At 42.2% G+C, this 16,078-nt stretch overlaps 1 protein-coding gene across 10 annotated transcripts in view; it reads right to left on the reverse strand.

Annotated features, from left to right (window-relative positions):
• The window catches only part of neo1a (neogenin 1a), a 161,886-nt gene that overhangs the window by 72,252 nt on the left and 73,556 nt on the right, over positions 1-16,078 (reverse strand). For all 10 annotated transcript variants that reach the window (XM_067580379.1, XM_067580308.1, XM_067580625.1 and 7 more), the window contains exons 3-4: positions 2,288-2,563; positions 863-1,013 (exon numbers count right to left, since the gene is read on the reverse strand). In XM_067580379.1, coding sequence (XP_067436480.1) covers positions 863-1,013; positions 2,288-2,563 — 427 coding nt within the window. The remainder of the gene's footprint in view (positions 1-862; positions 1,014-2,287; positions 2,564-16,078) is intronic.

Raw genomic sequence — 16,078 nt, forward strand, 5'->3', positions numbered from 1 at the left:
GGACAATTCCATAGGTGTTAAAGACATTTAACTTGAGATATGGCGTTGTGTGCGTGGAACTACAGATTGGACAGTTTAATGATATTCTACCTCACACCACGCTGGAGCTTTGTGGTTACCAACGTGATGACCTTACATTTAATTTCACTGAAAGTGGAAATCCCATTCTGGGCTGGATTAAGATGAATGAGCCCTTTTTTTTCCAGCAACTTTGTGTTGACCTCACAAGTTGCAAAGTTATTATTCTACAGGACTGGTACACAGGGGTTAGGTAAACAAAGTGCTTTCTTAATTGGTGGGAATCAAACTTCCCATGTCTAGTGCTATTCTCTCTAAGGGATTTGGGCAGCTCTGCCTTTAGCTAATGAGTGCCAGAGGAGTGAGAGCACAGGCGCTGTGACACTCTCTCTTGGCTCTTAATTTGTGAACTTCCCCTCAGCTGGCAACCCCGCAGCCTCGTCTCCCGGCTGAAACGGCTCCGTTGGCACGTCCAGGTCCCCATCCCCCCGCCCACCCCCGGGGCTCTCGGGGTAGCGGTGGCAGAATAGCATTAACATCTTAGGGAGCAGGCGCCAAAACTAACCTGCTTGCTCCTGGAGACCAGAGGCACCGGGTACAAAGGAGCAGTACGTTACGGTCTCTGTTGATTTTCAAAAGCTAGGAAGGTGTGCGACCCAGGGGACACTGAACACAGCTTCAGAATAACTACTGGCAACATTGATGGGCAAAGATGATTATGAAAGGTGGGTTTGAATAAGGTAAAGCTCACCTGTTTCTATCAAAAAGAGCAGAAACATGCCCCAGTAAACGTGTATTTAGCAGCATAGAAAATCCAACCTACAGCCAGAGTTCATGTTCATACCTTTCTTCTAGCAGCTTGTCTTCAAACATCCAACGGACATGCGGCGCAGGGTAACCGGTGGCCACGCAGGGTAGCAGCACGCTGGCGCCCACCGCCTTAGTCACAGACACAGGCTGCAACAGGAACTCCAGCTTCCTCTCTTCTCCGGTTTCTTGAACGGGAGAAAAAAAAAAAAAGGGGTCAGGGTAAAGGCCGAGGTTAAGGTTGGGGGGTGAGTCAGCGAGGCAGAGCAGCAACCTTCTACTTAACGGGTGTCATCTGTCTTAAACACTTCAAAAGAACTCATGTCTGAAGGAACGTTCTTCACACCCAAACCAAGAACGGTGTCCGTGTCCATGTTGATCACTGAGACAGCTGAAGTTTCAAGCTCTTTAGGAGTTCAAAGTGATCCCCCATAATTCCAGCTGCGGCTAACTGCATCAGCAGCATCCTGCAATAACCAGAAGGTCATATTTGACCTCCAGAACATACATAAGACTTTTTATCATTTTGTGACTTTACTTTAGATCACATCAGAGCAGGAGTTCAATTAATAAAACAGAGACGTGTAAAATCATCTTCATTCCTTTTTCGACTCTCCAGAAACACCAAAGTTACTTTATTCTCAAAGTAACTTTGGTTAATGATTCATGGTTACTTCAAAGAAACCAAATAAAAATAAAATGTATTTTTGTTGCTTCAACATCTGCTAGCATCCAAACAAAAATTCCTTTCAATTTTCTCACACAGCTTTATGGGTTTTTTTTTCTGTTGTGTGCACGCAGGCTTTTGCCACTCCACCACACATCCTTGGAGAAGACATAGAGAGATAAAGGCTCCCATCGGGGTCTTGTTGAAGCCTGATTTACGACCGCTAATATCTTTCTCTGTGCTGGCAGGAGCCTGGTGCTTAACAACTCAGTAAATAAAACTTCTACAGGGATGAGGCAAGACTCTACTGCTACAATGGAATTCAGCCCCCCCCCCCCCCCCCCCCTTTTTGAGCTGATAACCCCACTGGGAGTCTCACCGCTCCTTCATCTGTCTCTACAGCTGGGAAGATTTCTTAATTTCTTAAAAGGTAATAAGCAACCAAGAGAGGACACCGTGTGCCTCTTTAATCAAAGGATCCCCTGAACTATATATTAATTTCAATTTACTGCACAAGAGGTTCTACAATAGCCTAGAAGCTCTAACATAATTGCACTGTAATCAAGGATGTGAAAATGTTTGATTAACTGGTTACAAGTGGAGACAAGCAGGAAAAAGCGCTCTCCCTATTGGACAACGATGGAAGTATAGTCTCCAGTAAATCTAAATCATTAAGCTTCTTCTTGCCATGTCACTAAAATTATGATTATGAAATCTAACATCTTGTAACAGCAATAAAAACCCACTTGTGTGCAGACTTACTGGACAATATTTAACTTTTTTTTTTCAGATTACCTGGCACTATCTGGAGCTGCGCCTCGTCGCTGAATTTCGACGACCCCACGTTCTCCACCAGGCAGCGGTAAAGGCCGGCGTCCTCCTCCGTGGCGTTGCTGACCACCAGGGCGCCGCCGGGAAGTAGGACCAGCCTGGCGCTCAGCTCCAGGGGCTGACGGTCTTTCTCCCACCGGGTAAAGGGCACCAGGTCCGAGTTGACCTCGCACGCCATCACCTGGCTGTCCCCTAGACGCACGGAGGACGGCGTCGGCTGGCTGACGAACCTCGGTATGCCTGAGAAAGAACAAGACAAGGATGTTGAACAAACGCTCGTTTCAACATCAACAGGATGACAAATATTTCTGTAACATTTCAGAGGTAGGAGGAAATAAATGTCACAAACAATGGGAATTCAAATATTCATCTATACACATAAATTATTAAAGGTTTTAAAAAATCAGTCTCTTAGTGATGGAGCCGGCATACCACACTGTTTTGTTTTTTTGTCAGAGAGTTAGAAGAGTTTTGTTTATGTCATGTAAGAGTTTTCTGTTTATTTTTCTGACTGGTTTGAAGCGGACAGAGCTCAGACATGAACTGATCAGGGTTTAGCAACATTTAAATCAGATTCTGATTACAGTTAATGGTTTGCTTGGTCTCTGTTAATCAAATCTGATCAAACCAAACCCACACAGACCTGACGAAGAAGAAGCTTTTGAGCATAAACTCTTAATAAATTGTACTTTGATTGGTGTTTGTTTAGTCATGAATATTTAATATTATAGAAGAACACTAAAGGGGCTGCAATGAAGGCTTCTTGGACACATTTGACTTCCAGTTATTACATTCACATCTGTGAGACATTCAAAAGGAAAAAATCATACTTTTTAAAGAGCCCGATTGGAAAATAAACAGACATCCTGGACTTTTTAACCACAGCAGCGGGAGGAAGTTATAAAGAACTTGGAATATCTGTTATAAACCATGACGAGATGTATGTTTGGCCTTATCTTAAGAGCTGGGAAATACAACAGCATATTGGAAGTGACATCTTGTGATCCATATTCAGGATAGATTCTCAGGAGCTTAAAAAGGCCAAATATGCAACCACCCCACCCCTCCACCTCCCTCCACCCCCTTACCCCCCGACCTCTTTGCCACGCGGAGCAGGAGACACACAGCGCTAATTAAAAAAGGCTGGATCCACAGGCTGTTTGTGCTGCTGTACCCCGACTTTCATCTCTACGCAAAATAATTATTTCCTGCGTTTGAAGCCATTGATCTGAAACCAACACTCGCGGGGCGTGCGCGCCTCGAAACAATCGCGCACAATGGCTTCAATTAAAAAGAACTTACAATATGTAAACTGCAAATGGTATTCTTGGGTTTATTAGCGGGGAAGAGGGAAGAGTTGTTTTTTTTTTTAAAAAAAAGTAAGAAGGCCACTGCATCAACAATAAAAAAGAATATCATGCTGTGTTATTACCATGGAGGGCCTCTTGAATTTTTGGGCTGACTGTGGTCGTGTCCTTGGTAACGTGTGTGTGTGTGTGTGTGAAAGAGAGATGAATGGATGATGCTGGGTTTTTTTTTTTTTTAGTGTGTGTTTATTTCTGAATGCAAGTTCTCTAACAGGAAGTGATGTTGAAGTCTTGCTGAGTGATGATTTGTCATCTTCGCCCCCTTCTCACCTACAGACAGCTCTTCAAATCCCCTGCCAAGAGCGGCTCCGGGGTAAATCACACTTTAAGATAAGGCCCCAACAGCTACAGACCCCCCCCCCCTCCTGGGTCGGACCGACGTGCGCGGCTTCTATGAGTGTATCTCACCACAATAGTTGGACTAATATGGGCTTAGCAGATGCCAGTACTGATATTTTTGTATCAAGGCTGCCAATCACCTACTGTATAATCACAACAGAGTAGGAAAAGCCTCAGCTGTATCATTTAGATTAAAGTCACGCTCTCCAATGAATCAAATACTCCTTTTTTTTTTAATAGTAAGCAGCTGTAAAGCAGGGTGAGTGAACATTGGTGTATACATCACTTTTGATGAAAATCTTTAATGTGAAAATCGAATTTTGTTTCCAGGGTTACGTAGCAGTGGTCACGAGGCCATGACGGCAGGTATATGATGATATTTATGGAATTAATGAGTCCACTAGATCTGAATATCATGTTATTTTATTCTATAAATCATATATATCATGGTCTTTACAGTTATGCTGATCATTTGAATTATCTTGATGATTATTAACAAACTGTACATTATTTTATCTGGTAAATCTTATATTATCTAATGCCCCAAAGCCTGCCGTCTGATTCTAAAGGAAAGGCAATAATGTCTTATGAATGTGCTGCTGTTAATTTCTAATCTATTTCGTTTGAGTGTGTCTCAGCCTCCCTAGAGTGCTCCCTCAGCATCCTATTGTCTTTGGTATTATATGGTTTGTGTGCTGAGGAGTGACATATTAATATGTTTTATTAAATTTTCCAACATGGAGTGGCTGCTGCTGATATTTCATCAAAAGGCCGACGTCTGCTCAACATACAGACGATATATGCAATACAGCAAATATCTCTTGACAAACATGGCTGCACACAAAACGACTTACACTTACACTGCCCTCATGATACTAAGTACAACTCAGCTCTCATATCTACAGTAGTTTATGTGCCCACAAAGCACAACAAACACTTCAAGTTGTCTTGGATCTTTGCCCAAAAACTGATAAAGACGAGACTAAAGACGTTAAACTTAAGACAGAGCTCTCTACACAGGAATGGAAATCTCTCAGCCCATAGAGCAATGACATTTCAAAAGAAAAGGTTAAAAAAACTATGTCCCCGATTTAATGTGCCCCAGGTTTAATAGCTGGATATATACCCACGACTTTGTGCACCGATGTGAGAGTTGACATTTGGCCTAAAGAGAGCCTTGAACGTCATCGGCAGACATGACAAGAAAAAAAGGGACTGTATGCTTATGGAGAGAAGAGAGAAGACCTGACCCCCCCTTCAAAACTTAAGCTCAGCTCATTGTGAGCACTTTCTCACTCAGTCTGCAGTGACTCTGCTGTTCTTCCAGCCCTCAAATCGACTAATCCTTTGTTCCTCTGAACTCATCACATCTCTCCAGGCTGAGTTCATCAGTTTGCAGGGTCTTGAGGGTGTTTGTGTGTGTATGTGTGTGTATGTGGAGGGATCCTAACTCACAGCCAGCGTTAATGAAGTGTTTGTGTCTATTACGTATGGGTGTGTTCACGGATGTGTGTTTACGTGCACATTAGGTGCGGGTCAGGGCAGGGCATTGTAGACGGGGAAGCGGGGAGCGTCGATGCTAAGGCTATCGATTCCAATTAATCACAATTCTTCCGTTTAAATCGACTGGGTGGGGGAGATTCATTTTCCACACCCTTGGGTCAGCAGCTTCTATTGAGCAGAAGAAGAATAAATGAGAGAAAAATGTGATTATCTTATTATATGATTATCCGATTGTGCCTTTGAAAAAAAAAAAAAACCTCCTCATTTTCTTCGCAAATAAACGGTTAACCCAGCGGTGTCACCAAATGCTTCCTTTGTGAGGAGAGTTTAGTCAGATTCACCAAACCTTACATCATCTGCTTGGCTTTGCCAGCAGAGCTTATAATCATATGAATGCTAATGAATGAATGTGTCCATCATTCAATGGAGATTAGCAACAAAAAAAAAAAAAAACAGAACTGTGCCGCGGAGAGAGCTACGAACAGGCGTAACGACCGTCTGCCCCGCCTCAGAGCGAAAGCGAGTGTATCCACGCACGCACATACACAGACATACACTTAAATCACACAGTTGGGTTCCTACTATTCTTAATTAAAATCTGGTATAGAATAACAATGAGCAGCTTAATGGAATATGCAGAAGGCTTTAAGGATCTCCCTCTAGATTCAACTGAATTAGTAACTGACTGCAGAATCGCTGCCTTTCACCTTGGATCCAAAAAAAAAAAATACAACTGTGCTCTATGTTATATTTTCATGCCATGTCTGTTAAGGTAATTAAGAAAAAAACTAAGAAAATAAATGGCTCATTTTCTGGAGCTGCTCAGAGAGCTATGCCTCCATATATGGCTGTATGGCTTGACAAAGTGCTGTGTTTGGACTGGAAACATGAAATAACTCTCCTTTGTGAAAAAAAAGAAAAAAAAATGGAATTTGGGGGTGGGAGGGTGGGGGGGTTAAAAAGCGGCCACATTTAATGCTGCTGAGAGACTGTAAGTGTTTATACTGAAGGACAGCATCTAACTAGAGTAGATCATCTGAACAGGAAACTTTCTTACTGTTGTTTGGGTTTAATTCTTTACCTCAAATGACTATAGAAATGACGCTATCTGACTGATTAAGGCCAAATAAACATGTTTTCCAGTATAATGTGATTTATTAATGCGATGTATGTACATATTTGATGTCACATATGCTGTCAACTCTGACTAGATTATATTTCAAAGGGCATTATAATCAAATCTGTGCATAACATAACAATCCAAATCCAATTTAACTCCTTTCAAGCAGCTATATTAACGACAGAGGAAGGACAAGAAATGAAACGGAGGAGCCCTGCCTGGTGTTCTGCCTTTAATTACCACCAAAAAAAAATCCTTACAAATCTAGCAAACGTACAACATTTGATAAAATAGCTCAATTTCAACGAATCCTGACTTACACATAAACACTTTTACTGTGTCGCACGACAACAGTCTTATCTTAACCTTCAACCTGGCAGTCAAAACATGTAAAAACTGTAACAACACTAAACTTCATGCTAGGCAAATGCTGTCAAAAGACTCAATTTCAGTCAAAAAAAGCCAGAAACAAAGAAACACTTTGTGCCTCGGCTGGATGAGTCATGCCTACGAGCATTATGGGATACTGGCTAAACCTTCCCCAAGTCTGAGTTTATTCATTTCCTAGACTGGACTGATCAGCCTGTTGGGCTGATGTCCAGCTGCGGCCCTCTGCTGGGGACAAATATAGGGGATAAACCTAAATGAAAGCTGATATAAAAATAGATAATTGGTAAAATATAAGAGTTATTGCAGATTAATGGTAAATGTTAAATGGACTGCATTTATATAGCACCTTTCTAGTCTTCCAACCACTCAAAGTGCTTCACACTTCATGCCAACATTCACCCATTCACACACATTCTCATACACTGATGGCAGAGGCTGCCATGCAAGGTGCCAACCTGCTAATGCTAATACCTGCTAACACTCATTCACACACTCACACACTCACACACACCAATGACACAGCCTTCAGGAGCAATCTGGGGCTCAGTATCTTGCCCGAGAACACTTCAACATACTGAACGGAGGATCAAACCGCCGATCTTCAGATTAGCCGGACGACCCCGCTCTACCTCCTGAGCCGCAGCCGCCTGACGATTTATCTTACATCGCTTGGTCAGTTTTGTTGCTTAGTGATGTACTTACAGGTAATAAGACGGCCGATGAGACATCATGCAAAGATAATTCCTGCACAACCGCAATTGTGTCTCGGAGCGAGAGAAGAATGATGGCTAGATTTGCCGTTTTGCAATCATGAACAATCAGAAGGGAGAAATACATCACAAAAGGAGGCAGAGATGCCAATTTCTTCACTGATAGCAGAAATCAGTAGACCAGAACGTAACACAGTCGCAACTGGGACTTTCATTCTTATCAAGCTATTATTTCCACTACTTCTCTACTTCCACTACTCGTGCGGAGGTGTGCGGAGGTGTGTGTGTGTGCGCGGGTGTTTATTTGTACTTTAGAAAGTTTAAAACGCCGTGAAACAATCAGAAAATAACGTTTTTATTTATCTGATTCACTGCTTTGTTCTTGCTGACGTCGCTCCCTCTCTTCATTCACTCTCTAGCTCGCTCGACCACTGCTGCTCTCTCTCTCTGGATTCAACAAGTCCACGCCTATTCTCTGGGGGCTGGTGAAAGTAATTCTGGGAAATGTGGGAAATCAATACCTGAAATTGAAGTACACAAGTCAGGTTGAAGAAAAATGGGAAAACTACGAAAGTAAATTAAAGACCTTCATGTCAGAGAAATCTCTGAAATGAATCGACTGTCACAAACTGATTTTTAGCAGAGGATGACCGTCTGTCCCACCCCCCCCCCTGCTCTTTAGACACCGTCGTCCCTTATCTATTAGAGTTTTGCAACTCATGTACACAAAGACACAGCAATCACAGTCCTATTGTTGAATTATGAACTTCACAATACCAGAATGAGCTAATTCAAGTTTGCTAAGCCAAAAGAAAAAAGACCAATTTCAGTCAGTGAGGTGATGGATCCAACACTGGATGAAGAGTCAATTAGACAGTGTGTAAAGACATCCAATCAATGGTAGGGGAAAATCTGAGACTCGGAGAGAATAGGAGAGTGGCAGGGTAATCAAGCAGTCCAAAAAGAAGACAATAACGTCTATTAGATGTATTGGCTTTGAGAAAAGCGTGCGCTTTAGGCGAGGTCTAAATGTATTTCCACACTGTAAAAACCCCCCTCGTACAATATGTGCTTTGCTTTATTCTGCTCACAGCCTCTATCTGTTCATGCTCCCTTTAAGACCAGCTGCGGCGTACGTGATCATTAATTCCCTAATTGAAGGTTTCAGAGCTTCAGGGCAGAAAATTTCTAAGGGCTTCCTTCATTACAGCGAATCATACTATTCAGGCTAAACACATAAGGTTACTTTTCTTACAGTAAAACAGTAAAAAAAGTATCCACGCCTTATTGATATTTTGTTCTTTGAGGGGATTTCAAATGTATAATTTAAAGAGCGCTCCGTTCAGTCAGTCCAACACAAAGAGGAACTCTTCAAAGTGATACAGATACACAGGTAGGTAGTTACCGGTTTATTAGGCACACCTGTACAGTTTGATGCAATCCAATACAATCATGACAGCAACACGTCCTGACTTTGTATGATGTATGATATGAGATGTTCATTAAGCTCTATGGTCATTTTTTAAACATGAACTTGGTGGTGTTGTTGTTTTGGACTTATTTCTACACCCTTGTGTGTGTGCAAAGAAGGGTCAGTTCAAAACACTACTAAACTACTGTAGGATTCATTATACGGGGATATTTTATTGGGTAATATAGTTTTACAGGTGTTAGAGCACTCACACCTTCTGTAGATGTTTAGACTTTCTGTGTACAAGTCGTAAGGACAGTGTGATATATTTTCCTGCGAGATTAAAACTTTTAAAAAGTAAACATTGCACTTATTTGAGTGTTATGCATCAAATTTCACTTTTTACTTTTAAGAGTGGATTTAAAAGTCAGTAGGCTGATTCCTTCTGGGTTTATGAGAGAGCGCTGTTGGGCCTAAATGTTCAGAGCACATGAAAATAAACATCCCATTAGTGAAGCATTGGTTGTATGTGATAACTGATACATTAATGAACAAGCTAATGAGCATTCGATCGGAAAAAACTTTATCAGCAACTAGTTTGATAATCGTTTCATTGAGATTTTTCATGCAAACATGCCAAAATTCAATTCACTTCATATTCAAATGTGAATATTTGCAGTCTTAAATAAAACATCTCTGGGTTAAACATCCTCTTGGGCTTTAGGAAACTGGATAACTGTTGGATAATTTTAACCATTTTCTGATGTTTTACAGACCAAATGACGGGAAAATAAACGGCATATTATTCAGTAATGAAAGTTGCAGCTGTAATCAGATGCATATAAAACTGATTTCTGCTATGAAAGACATGCATATATTCCTACTTTGCTCTGTCTGTTATCAAACATTCATTGCATTATATTGCATGACCCACTCAAATGCATTCACTTCAAACTACAAAAAAAAAGAAAAGATTGTCTCCCCTCCGGCTCCGTTATCACTCTTAATAAAAGGCAATTCAGGGTTTATGGTGCACAGAAAAAAAAAAAAGATTCTTCTATCTCTCTGATGCAGTAAAGATCATTGTGAAATGTAACTTTGAGGGGCAGTGCTTTGGTAATGTTCTTAAGTGGCTGTGCATGTTACATGAAAGCCGCAGCATGAATTCTTTATATCCTACGCCAAGAGGGAGTTTGCTTTTTGGGTTTCATACAAATATGGGATGTGGTCAAAAATGGGGCTGATTTGAGTATTTTACAAAGAACAAAAAAAATGTTTAATTACAAAGTTGGTATGGCTTGATAGGGGAAACGATGATGGACACACTGCCACCAATTTATGTGGAAGCCTGTGGGTGTTCGCCCAAAAATACAGACATGTGAACTTTTTCAAATCTGTAAAGTCGACTGCGTTTTTACACTGAACAATATCAACACAAGTGTAGGAAACATAAACTTTGAAGGTCCTGTCAGTGTTGTGTTTGGCTGATTTTCACTTCCTACACTGCAAAAGGTGACAACAACCTCTATCCTGTCGGTGGGTGACAGGTGGGAGATTGACAAGAATGAAGACAGGATTAATTATAGCTGTGTGTTAGAACCTAATAAAGTTGTCACTGAGGCACTTTATCATGTATGAAGACTGACAAGACTGACATACTGTCAAAATTAGGAAATTCACAGTCTGGCTGTGTCATCACAACATATTTGTCTTCATCAACGACGGGGAGGGACGACTGGAAGTCACTGCAACAACAACAACGAGAGCAGAGATGATGTTTTACCACAAAAGAAATCGTCTAAATCTTCGTTCAATTAAAGGCGTAGTGTGCAGGATTTGTTGGTAGCTGTTTGTAAACACACAATTCAAAGCGGGCCCGTCCTTCCTGGCTGAACGACACCAGAGCAATCTGAGAGTAGGGCAGAAGAGAGAGAGAGACAGAGAGAGAGAGTGAGAGAGAGAGAGAGAGAGAGAGAGAGAGAGAGAGAGAGAGAGAGAGAGAGAGAGAGACAGATCAAGAAAGAGAGCAGCGGTGGTCGAGCGAGCTAGAGTGAATGGAAGAGAGGGAGCAGCATTAGCAAGAATAAAGCAGTAGATCAGATAAATAAAAGGTTATTTTCTGATTGTTTCACAGCGGTTACTTTCTAAAGCACGAGTAAACACACTCACACCTCTGCACAACCCTGCTGGAAGGTGCTGCATTGCTAGATTTTGTGTAAATGCAGCCGGAGCGCTCACTTCATCCTGTACGCTGCGGCCTCTCTGCTCTGTGTGTGTTGTGTGTGTGTGTGTAGCTCAGCCCCGCCCTCAGTCAAACAGACCTGTTTATACATCCACGACACAGACAGAGAGCAGAGCGGAGCAGAGCAGAGAGACGGAGACAGCGATGTAACCTGGTCGCTACGTTACGAGTCCCTACCTCACACCCTGCGTGCTGTGATTGGCTGGGGGGCTACACACCCACTGCCCAAAGGCCGATGCCCAGAAATGTCCCAAACACAGCAAAATAATAAGAAAATAAGGAAATACTAAAATACTAATACCAGATAATACACCACCACACACTTCTAGTAGGTCATAAGTGACGATTGAGAGGGATTATTTTTGTATGAGTCTATATATCGCTTTTTAGCAAAATCCTGCATAGTGCGCCTTTAATGTATTCTGTTTTCATCTGATCCAAACAGCTGTTTGTTACAATAAATGGACGACAAGGACACAAGTTTACAACCAAGTTAAAAATAGAACCAATAAGCCTTTGGCAGACTGAAACATTTAATGTTAAGTCAATCTGCGGAAAACAGTGGAAAAACTGTGGCTTGATGTTGAATCGGTACTTTTGCACCCAATGATGTGTGTGCAAAACAATGGCAACCACAAAAAGCATACACACTCCCCAAACACAATAATATTTCTGTTGTGTACACACATCAGAGGGACAGACAGAAGATGGATGGGTGGCGTTCCGCAGGAGTCAGCCTCAGACAGGGTTTCTTATTTTATCTACTGGGCTGTAAAAATGGCTCCTGGGTGTAGGAAATGACAGAAAGAGCATATCCTGACCTTGTAACCAGTCAAAGCCTGAAGAGAGTACAGTAAAAACCTTTAGGAGACAGCTGGTGTCCCAATTCCTGATATGACAACCTAAAGACTATGATGGCAGAAGGCAGTCAGTAAAGAAAAAAAACACACAAAAAAAAAAAACACTTCATTTTTAAAAACAAAGATGCAAACAGAAGCCTGCTGGAGTGTAGCGCACTTAAGGCATTGATCCTCAGCCAACAGACACCTTTAAGTATGTTGAGCCAACTCTGCAGGGCTTAACATCTCTGATAGCTCTTAGCCAGGGGAGGGATATTTTTAACTGCTAAACCACTCTGGGTGCAGAGCAGATGTTGTGCAAAGAACGCCCTTCTAAACATTTATGACTATCAGCGGATGGGCCCTAGGGCGCAGCTGCTCTTTAGAGTACAACTGAGGCGAGGAGTCACCTCAGTCTGTGAACATTTCTCACTCTTTCTGTTTTGTTTTTAACAACTACGCCCAGGAAGATAGAATATATAACACGCGCTTTTAGAGGACAATCACTGCCAGCAAACGCCAGTAACCTGCCTGTCCCATCCTGCGTGTTACTATGTGACAAATCGCTTGTCTGACTGCTGATTTTTTATTTTTTTTTCTGTTTGCATTTGTTAGTAGAAAGAAAAGAACAGATCAGCCTACAATGAAATCACACACAATCAATTGTGTCTGGATGGGAAATGACACATCAGGATGAGGCTGCTGGCACGGTTGGCACTGTGACAGCTCCTGATTGCCTGTTGTGGGAAGAGACGGAGGAGAGGCTACGAGGAGGCTCGCGGATGGTGATGGATGGAGACGGACACATGACAGGGCCGGGTCAGTTGCCATGGGAACGTCAAGGGGAAGGGAATGAATATTTCCTTTTGTATGTTTGTTTTAATTCTATAACTGCGCTTTCATCGGGCAGTTTAATACATTTTTTAAAAAAACATGTCAACCATCTAAATCATGTGTAAAATGTATTAAAGCTTTTTCAGTGTAATTAATTCAAACTCAAAACAGTCTGTTTATCTTTGAGAGGAATGATTATTATTAGGAGTAAAATCCTTTATAATATGACCAGTGCTTAACAAATCAAGGTCATTTCATTCATGTAAAAACGATACGATCAAGTCTCCAGTAGAAACAGTAAAAAAATATTACTCACAGTTGACATCATATCACCAAACACGAGTATTTACATACGTGTTTACAACACTCACATACGTAAGTGCCGCATAAGTACCTGCTATAACAAGCAAAACCATAAAACCTGGATTGCAAAATGGGACGCGTTTCTGTACAGCTCTCTCTCTCTCTCTCTTCTCCACACAGACAAAAACTGTCAATACTCGTTACGAGCCATCCAGCCAGAAACCGCACCCACACAGCGGGGGTCATTTGTCAACTTTTGAAGTGTCACTGTGAAACTGTGGCCTCGCAGAGGAAAAAAATGTTTTTTTTCCTTTCTAATTAATAAGTAACTGAAACGTAGGGCTGCAAATAATCGTTTTCATTATCGACTAATCTGCCAAATATTTTCCTCAAATCAACGTTAATCATTTGATCTGTGAAATGTTCAAAAAAAATTGAGAATCACAGTTTCCCAGAGCGCAAAAATGACTTCTTCAAGTATCTGGTTTTATCTGACCAACATGCAAATCCCAAAGATACTCAGTTAACTATCACATGAGACAAAGAAAAGCAGTAAATCCACATCTGAGAGGCTGTAGTCAGGTGATGCTTCTTTATTTGAAAAGTTACTTACTCAATTTTCAAATAGTTGCAGTTTTTTGCCTTTTGTATCAACATTTTCTTAACACTTGTGCTCGAGAGGAAGCTGAGGGATGTGACTGTGTTTCAACGTTGGATTTTAAAGTTTAATACGATAATATTTTAATAATATCCTCAGTTTGAGAGTCAGCATGTATCATTTAATCTCTCGTTCCGGGGTCTTCCCGTGTGCGTTCACCTGTTCGCATTTAGACCTCCGAGCTAACGCCCCCAGAGTATCTTGGGAAAAATAGCCCTTTTTCATTACAGGTAATTTGAGTTGTAGCTGAAACAATACTGATTGCATTAGGGCCCCTAATCATGTTAAGGTGTCTTATTTTATCACTAGGAATTTAGCTCATTCTCGGCCCATTTTGAGGCTAACCTTCCGCAGAAGTCGTTGCCATGGGAGACCGTGGCAGCGGTTGTTCCCATTACGCGAGCACAGATAAATGTGTTGGCGCTACGACCGTACATCCCTTCGCTCTTTCTGTCTCACCTTCCCCCCTCTTTCCCTCGCTCCCTTATCAAAGAAAGGATGGGAGGGGGAGGAGGAGGAGGATGAGGAGGAGGAGGTGAGAGGTAAGAGAGGATGCAGAGAGAAGCTCAACAGAGCGGCTTCCAATGTCAGAGGAGTCACCCGTGGGATTATAAAGGAGTTGTCAATCAAATCCAACACAGGTGCCTCTAAGAGCAGCTATCGCTGGCCCGTCCTCACGTCTTTCGTCAAGTGCTTGTTTCCTCGAGGCCCCCGAGCAACGCCCCCACCCCCACCCCCCCTCTGCTGGAATGAAGGGCCCCCTCCACCCTCCACCAGCTCAACAGGCCATCCAGATAAAGGAGCCAAACACACTCCTGTCCTGCTGTTGATGGACACAAAGATACAAGCCGAGGGGATAACCTCCCCCAGATTCACCTCTCTCTTCCTTCATTCCGCCTCCCTCCATCCACCTCTCCTTCCAGTTTCACTGCCTCTTCCCCGCCACCGTGCTGTAGTCCCTGCATTACTCTTCCGAGTCGCATTCATCCAGTCTCCACCCATTCCTATCACCCCTCCCTTTTCCTCTTCATCTTCCCACCACACATTTCAGTGGGAGCTCTATTGTTTGCTCGAGAGGGGCATGCTGCTGCTGGTTCTTATCTGGGGATGTTGGCGGCACATCTGTAGATGCTATCGGCAGCCTTGTTGCTCTGCTTATGCTCCAGCCCGGCAAGAGCAGCTCCCGGGGAAAAAAAAAGAGACGGATGGAGACTGGGGCCAGAACAAAATGGAGCATCTCTCTCAGCCGAAGTGATGGAGTTAGGGGCAGAGAGGGGAGAACAGAGACTCTGGAAAGCGTTGAAGACAAATAAAATCAAGATTTGTCCGAGTCCAGTCTGGCTGAAAATAATCTTCAAAAAGAAAAACCAGGGCCTCAGCAGGATAGCATTCAGTTTGAAAACTACACACAATATTCAAAAACAAGAGTACAACACACCACCACAGTCTTACTTTATTTTTTTAACTGCCTGACTAGTAGTTTATCAACAGAATAGAGAATTCATTGTGGAGATAGCACAATGATGAAAGAGCAGAACTGTCGTCTTCTCAGTTGATTTATGAGAGCTAAATGCTAAAATGCGTCAAAGACTATATACACAACCATCCAGCAGGCTGATTCTTCAGCATAATTTAGTACTTATCTCTAAAACTGTGTGTGGGTGTGCGCTTCAAATTATACCCCAATGAGGCCAAGGTAGAGCAAAAAAAACATTTCCTGCAACAGAGACTACTAGTGAGCTACATTTAAAGACAATTGTTATAGACATTTTCCATCACTTATTACAGTAAAAAGGTGCAATATACGACATTCAGCTCCACTAGATGTCGCACTAGAGCACCAGCATCTCAGACCAAAACAAATGTGCGTGTTGTTTACTCAATAAAGTTGTGAGAAAAAAAAAAAAGAAAGCGGCATCTGAACACGCTGCTCACAAAACTCAGATCAAACATATTTTAGTGTACTGTTTAGCTGTGATGTGAGAAAGTTTGTGACCTGGCCGCCATGTTGAAACGGACGCTGGGAGCACAGGAAGGAA

The sequence above is a fragment of the Thunnus thynnus genome, chromosome 1 (genome assembly GCF_963924715.1).
Source record: "Thunnus thynnus chromosome 1, fThuThy2.1, whole genome shotgun sequence".
Taxonomy (NCBI): domain Eukaryota; kingdom Metazoa; phylum Chordata; class Actinopteri; order Scombriformes; family Scombridae; genus Thunnus; species Thunnus thynnus.